Genomic DNA, 7,543 nt, shown 5'->3' on the forward strand with positions numbered 1-7,543 from the left:
TACAAAGATGATCAAGGGAGTGGAGCATCTCCCTTATGAGGAGCGGCTGAGGGAGCTGGGTCTCTTTAGTTTGCAGAAGAGGAGACTGAGGGGAGACCTCATTCATGTTTATAAATATTTAAAGGGTGAGTGTCACGAGGATGGAGCCAGGCTCTTCTCGGTGACAAACAATGATAGGACAAGGGGTAACGGACACAAACTGGAACACAGGAGGTTCCACTGAAATTGGAGAAGAAACTTCTTCTCAGTGAGGGTGCCAGAGCCCTGGCCCAGGCTGCCCAGAGAGGTTGTGGAGTCTCCTTCTCTGCAGACATTCAAAACCCGCCTGGACGCCTTCCTGTGTAACCTCATCTGGGTGTTCCTGCTCCGGCAGGGGGATTGGACTGGATGAGCTTTTGAGGTCCCTTCCAATCTCTAACGTTCTGTGATTCTAGCTCAAGGAGAAATGATTTTTTTCTCTTTATCTGACATTTTTCAGTACTTATTTCTCTCAGGAATAACTTTTGGTCGAGAGAGCTGTTAAATATCATTTTTTTTCCTTCTTCATCAATCCTCACTAGACCAGGAGGTATACGATTACATTGATCCGAATGCAGAAGAAGGAGCTGTTCCTGAGCAAGGAGATGTACAGATTGGACCGCTGCTGTCTTATATAAAGGTAGCAAATCTTGACAAAGGAAAAACTGTTGGCAGCAGACTTGCTTATTTTTGAATTCAAGTCTAACTTTATTTTTCATTCTGCGTAAGGAACGTGGAAAACATCCTGAGAAATCCCAGAAAATAGAACAGAACGAGGACTGGGGAGATGAAAAAAGGTAAATGTTCTTGATCTTTTTTGGGCAAGATTTTACTGACAGTGAGGGGTGAGGGTGGTTTCATTTTAAGCTCCTTGCATATGGAGGAAAGAAATCTCATACTGAACACAAAGTGCTTCTTCCTGAACAGAAAACAAGCTTATTGGAAATGCTTCTTAGTTATTTTCCAGTACTGTAGCCATTTCTCTGTGCTACTTTACTGAAGTCACGCAAGTCACTGATGTTGAATTTTTCAGACTTCAGAAAGAACGGCTGCTGGCTGAAGATGATGATGGTCTCAAAGAAGTGACTGACTTGAGAAAAATAGCAGCTCAGTTACTGCAGCAAGAACAAAAACACAGGTATTACAATATTAGTTAAGATAACTTGTGTTACAATTAATATATCCTTTAACCTGGCTTGTATACAAAAGTTCTTGATACCTTATCATTTTGAGAACAGTTTTGTGCAGCTTGTAAAACGTTAAAGTGACAGACTCTTTCAAGATACCAGAGAAGCAGTGATATACCTCCTGTGGAGAGGAAGAGAGGAATATGGAAGTCTCTTGATTTCTTGGTTTAATGTGTGCTAATTTTTTTAATACTTTTTTTTTCCAAAGTGGTATACTTAAGTAGGCATGGGTAACGCTCATGTAAGTATATTATTTGTGGTGTGTTAAAATGACTGGTTTAGTTTGTATGAGTTAGGGAACATGCATATACTTTGTGACTGATTATTTCTGTTGAAAGATGAGGTAATTTAGGTGATATTACTTCCAGCCAGTCTGATGTGAGGTATAAATTTCCTGTTGACTGAGGGGGAGATTTGGTCAAGCATTCTGTCAAATATGACACCATACATATTATAAATATATACAAAAATAAATAATTGGAGCAGTGTATGTTCATCCTGATGAACTACCTGACTTTCTCCAGTTGATGTTGGGCATCACAACAGAATGGCTCTTAGAAAGGAGCTGTAGGACAAGCAGCAGATGAAAGGAACGTAACAGAACAAGTTAACAACCGTGTGAAAGGGAGACCAGGAGGGAGTACCCAGATTTGCATAGGATGTGGACAGGCTATAGCGTAGGAGTTGAGCTCTCTCTGGTTCAGGCAAATGACCAGTGAGGTACTTTGACAAGAGTAAGCTCTTTCCTGAAAGGTAAAAGTTGTAGTTTAAGAAGTTCATGGACTAAAATAAATCATTACAGGCATTCATTATCCCACAGTAAGGGCATTAAACTTCATACCAGCTTAAATACCGTTTTTCTTTTGACTTTCTGTGTAATGATGAGATTCTGCACTGCTGGTTTTGTTTTAAGATAGTTGAAAAGCACATGAAGCCATTAGAGAAACTGATATCCTGACACTATGAAGTGCAGAGCTTTAAAAATTCACTGGCATTTTATGTTAGTTAAATATAATAGCAGTATGGAGAGAGGGGAGGGAGGGGAAGGATTAAATAGCTTTTACTTATAACTCCATGCAGTGTATTTCAGAATTGATTGTTCACACTGAGAAGGGAAGACCAAGAATGAATCTTAATGATAATACTTTCTTATTACCAAAAGTTTTGCAAAAAGACTTAAGCACGCTAAATTTTCTCATATTAATTTATTAATAAAGATTGCATAAGTATGTTTTTTCTTATATTAGGTTTTTATATGGTGCTTATTTATATTGCATGTGGGTCTTGTTTGACTAGTTTATTACTGTCTGATCATTTGAAATACCAAGTCACTCCTGTTCTGAAGTACTGCAACTTTAATTTTACCCATGTGTTGTTGTATCGAAATGCAACAATCTTGCTAATGGTTCTGCTTTGCTCTTGAATTGTTCAGACACATGCAGTCTTATTAGCTGTTAAGTTTTACTTCTTCGTTTAGCATTTGTAATTTAAAGCTTGCTTACGTATCTTTAAGTACATGAGGGCAAAATCACCTCTGATATAAAATATAGCCATAATTTTTGAATCCATAGTTTTGTGAATTTGATTTCTTGCCATAGACAGCAATAAGAATAATATTGAGAAGTTTAGTGAAGATATTTCTGTGCTTATTTGTGGAAAATGTGTTCAATCTGAGTAAAGAGAATCTCCAGAAAAGTGAGCATCACAAAATAATTTCTTACTGATTGTATTTCTGTTTGTTCAGTGTGTTTTTTCTTCAAATATTATGCAGTGTCCTTTCTTTTTGCTTGCTGTGCTAATGACCTCCCTGTCCTCTCCCATCAACCTATCCTGCTTCCTTCTTCCGTCTTTGGCTTTGGTGTACATGAAATGTGAATACAGACGAAGGCCATTAAGCTATAGAACTTCATTCAGTGAAAAACTCTTCCAGAGGACAAGGGCGGCAGGACGTGCATCAAGGTATAAAGTGTTTGTAGAGCTTCCAAAGTTAAAATGTGGACAAAAAGAGTTTGGGCCATTTCTTGAACAAAAACAGAATAAAGGGTTTGGCTAAGTTAGACTTAGGGTATTTTGTTATCGAAAGTAGATTGCAGAGCATTTATTTTTCTTTAAGATCAAATACTATTTAAGGAAAATACTTAATTAGGGAACTCTCCAAAGAACATCTAAATGAATCCAAACCTGGAAGCATGATCTGTATCTTTGGTATGCTTTCTCTTCAGTTTTTTGGTCTTTTTTGTTGTTTTGGGATTTTTTTAATATGTAGAACCTCAAGTATAGAACCTCAGACAAAAGGGGTTGGTTTTTTTCTTGTTTAAGAGACCTTGGTTTTAAAATGATCACTTTCAAATTATCATGACCAGTGACAATGTATTTGCATTTGACAACCATGAGGGAAGCATGTGCAGATACACAAACCTGACAGGTACCAAGAAATGTGGGATGGGCTGTGTAAATTCTGCTCAGGCATCTAGGTGATGAATCAAGTGATTTCAGACTGTTACCTTATCAGCTGAAACTCTGCAACTTACTCTGCGTAGTCCTTGTCTTTTTCAAAAGGAAGTAGGATAGCTTAGATGATTTAATCTGCTTTAGTACCAAATGATCCCGTTTCAGCTTGCATCAAATTTAAGTGTGGGTTCTTACCTGACAGCAGTGACTTCCTAAAACTAAACCCCTCAAAGCACAGCTCACTGTCACCAAGCAGAGCCATATGCGATGACAGTAGACTGCTCCTGGGTGAGTTGAAAAAATCCCATCATTTTTTTTCTCTCACTAGAAGATTTCTAGTATCTTTATACACTTTACTGATTCTAGGCAGTGCTTGATTTTTTTAAACTTCAAGATAGCCAGCCTTAAAATAGCATTGCAATCATTCACTACGTTTGCGTCCCTTAATCATGGTGTTACGTTTGCTCAGGACATGAAAGTGTAACTAACTGAGAAGATACTCCACTTTTTAAAATTCTCAGACTTGAGAAAAAGTTTTCCAATATCATCATTGTCGTAGCCTTTCTGTCCCCTGTAGTCACCAGTTTGGAGTAGATGTTATGCTTGCAGGACACAAACGGACACAAGCTGGAACACAGGAGGTTCCACTTCAATTGGAGAAGAAACTTCTTCTCAGTGAGGGTGACAGAGCCCTGGCCCAGGCTGCCCAGAGAGGTTGTGGAGTCTCCTTCTCTGCAGACATTCAAAACCCACCTGGACGCCTTCCTGTGTAACCTCATCTGGGTGTTCCTGCTCCGGCAGGGGGATTGGACTGGATGAGCTTTGGAGGTCCCTTCCCATCCCTGACGTTCTGGGATTCTGTGATATAAAACTAGAAAAATGAGTCACAGTGTTGTTTTTTGAGTTAATTTATATATAAATTTGTATATGTTCTGTTGAGTAACTTACATTTCAAAATTGTATGAGTTTTAGAACCCTTTCACAGTAATAGTTTATGTGCTACCTCTAACATCACAATTTGTGTGGTTAGTAGAAACCATAAGTAGGAAATCATTTGGAGTACTAACACGGGTGTCTTATGTAAGTTCTTACTTAGCTATTTAGTGTGACCATCAGTAAGTAATTGGCCTGATAATTGCTCTAATTATTACAAATTTGAATTTAATGAGTTATAGTATGAATGGAAGCAGTTGCTGGAATCTTTACACCAATGACACCACACTTCAAAACAAACAAACTTCTGATTTCTGAATATGAGCTACTTGTACTTTCTTTTTGCATACTCAGTTTTGCATTTTATTTCCTGGAAGACAGTTCTCAACGTGAATACAGGGATTTTTCTTTTTCATTTCCTCTTCCAGCTAAACAAATTATTTTGCCATGAATTCCTTCGTCTGCAATTTAGTAAAGTCAGATTAATTTTTGTCACTTCTTTTTTAAACTAAAAACTATTAAGTTCCTTATTCCGCAGGAAATGCAGATCTCTCTGATGGGAGCAGTAACTGCTAACATGGCAGATACAGAGCTTGCTGTTGCTTCCCCATTCATATTCTTCAATTTTTAAACAGGAAGTTTGAGAAGTTACTGCTTGTTTAGTTTCGCTTTGCAAAGTATGAAAATATGCTTTGTTTATAACAAACTTAGTTTATAATAAACATAAACATTAATGATATACATGTTTCATATAAACAGCGTAGCTGAAAAGTGCACATGTATGAATGTTCTGATTAGCTTGAATGGTTTTGAGTAGTTACATACAGTTACTGAATGTACACTCATAGTGTCAGTTTTGGTGCAAGCGCTGCATCAGAGTGTACAGGTGATTCATATTTCAGTTTTTCAGCTTTTAAAAGCTCGTTCTGTTGTAATGATCACGTCTTGCTACCAAGTGTCTGAATTTCCCATTGCTTTCAGTTGAAGACGTGAGGCTAATTTAAATGGGAACAATTTCTAAAAATTTTAAACAGCGTGTTCATATTATGGTTTGATAACCTATGCTCTGAATATTATATTTTATAACACCTTTTTCAGACTATAGTATAACATAGTATAGCATGGACCCTCAAAGTTTAGTTTCTGAAGACAGAATGTAGGGAACAGATGTTGCAGACTGCGAATCCTGCAGACTGTGTTGGTTTACAGGCTTAACTTCTCATAATCCCATTAAATTGAGGTTCATACAGTGAGAGATTTAAAGTACAAATGAGATTACTGAGCTTAAAGTTATCACAATAATCGGAGAAGGCTGATTGAAAAATCATCAGTCATTTAAAGTTAATGGTTGTACTGCTGTCCTGTGTAATGATAATGAAATATAAAAAGGTGCCTGCTGTTTTACTTTCTTCCATTGGATAGCTGAATTCTTTCTGATTCTTAATACATTCTAGTTCTCTATATAATCCAGTGTAAATATACTTTGATCGCAGTTCTGCACCTGAAGTCAGTGTGGAAGTGTAATATTAATAACTCCAAAACTTCAGAATTATTCATTAGAGTTCATGTTTAACATGACACTTCCTTGAAAACATTTCAAGTGTTACTCATTGATTCTTTTAACACTTTAAACATCCATCATACATAGCTCATATCTTATTTCTGCCTGTGCACATGTGGTATGTGATTGTTCCAGATGAAGAAACATTTCTGCATGAGTCTCTATGTAAGTTTAGGCTTTTTTGGTGGTTTGCTGTTTAGACAAATGAAATTTCCATTGCTTCATTTCTGCGTTAGACTTCATTTAGTTCTTAGCCTGTGTTTCTTCATTTTCCACCTCTCCTTTTTTCCCTGCGTTTCCTTTGCACTTGCAGTGTTTCTTACTCAGCCACCCTCTGACCTGCTCCTGCTGACTGACGGGTGCTCAATCTGTGTATCGCTGCTTGTCTGCTTTCAGTTGACTGTCGTCTAATTTTGGTGAACAGTGGGGCCTTTTGTGATGAGGGCAGCATAACTTTACACAGGTGTGATACCAGTTTAAATGGTGTGTATTTAGGGGGAAGAGAAAGGTGAGGCTTCCTTTTGGTTTGAATTATCATCAAGTTTTATTTACTTAAAATTCAGAATTTGGAATATTTCAAGAGCTGGAAACAATATTGTGGATTTAAATGGAAGCAGAATGGGGCTTGGATTTCATTTGTGTACACACACTCTGATTTTAGGGAAAATGCTTAATGTTCAAAACTTTTTATTTACAGGAAATGTTACACAGTGAAAGCAATATATATTCTAAGAAAAAGGCTGAACTACAAAGCTGTTGAATAAATGCTTATTTTTTTTCTTTCTAGGCTTCTTAATCATTCCGTTTCAGTAAGCACAAGAAACAGGCCAAAGCAGCTGATGGAATCTGAGAAATGGTATAGATGCAGTTCAATTTATCACAGCTTTCAATATTTTATAGATTTAATTTTTCTATGTATTCTGTGTTGCTACTGCCATCTTCTGTCACAATGTTTTTAGCTCAAGATGAAATAGAAAGCTGCATAATCTATTCTTGAGCTTCTTTCTTTCAGATTTTAAAAAAACCAAACCTCTGTTCTTTTGAACCTTTAGGAAAGTTGATATTATCCAGAAACTAATTTGTGGGTCTGATTATGGCAGCAATTCAGGTGCCTAAAGATAGGCATTCAATGATGTTTTAGACTTTTGGTTTCACTCCAGGAGGTCAAGTATTCCATAGGTAAGAGGCCTGTGCAGATGTGTTAGATCCTGTGTTACAGAAAATGGCGCTGTAGCTTAGGCATCTACATTTTCCTCCCTGGCAGTTATTCTGTGCTTTTAAGAGCTGTTGGAAAATCGTTGCTTGGATTTCAGCCTGCAAAACTCTTACTGTTTGTGAAGGAAGTGTCAATGAGGAGTCCATTGTCTGTGGGAGCTGTATTCTTACGCTCTTC

The 7,543-nt window shown here is 37.3% G+C and overlaps 1 protein-coding gene across 1 annotated transcript in view; it reads left to right on the top strand.

The window, feature by feature from the left end:
* Positions 1-7,543, top strand: part of LRCH2 (leucine-rich repeats and calponin homology (CH) domain containing 2) — a gene marked incomplete at its 5' end in the record, with an annotated part of 27,451 nt that overhangs the window by 8,307 nt on the left and 11,601 nt on the right. The window contains 4 exons of the mRNA XM_010192335.1: positions 561-658; positions 748-815; positions 1,052-1,156; positions 6,938-7,006. Of these exons, the coding sequence (XP_010190637.1) occupies positions 561-658; positions 748-815; positions 1,052-1,156; positions 6,938-7,006 (340 nt within the window). The remainder of the gene's footprint in view (positions 1-560; positions 659-747; positions 816-1,051; positions 1,157-6,937; positions 7,007-7,543) is intronic.

Source organism: Mesitornis unicolor, unplaced genomic scaffold, assembly GCF_000695765.1.
Source record: "Mesitornis unicolor isolate BGI_N332 unplaced genomic scaffold, ASM69576v1 scaffold409, whole genome shotgun sequence".
Classification (NCBI taxonomy): Eukaryota; Metazoa; Chordata; class Aves; order Mesitornithiformes; family Mesitornithidae; genus Mesitornis; species Mesitornis unicolor.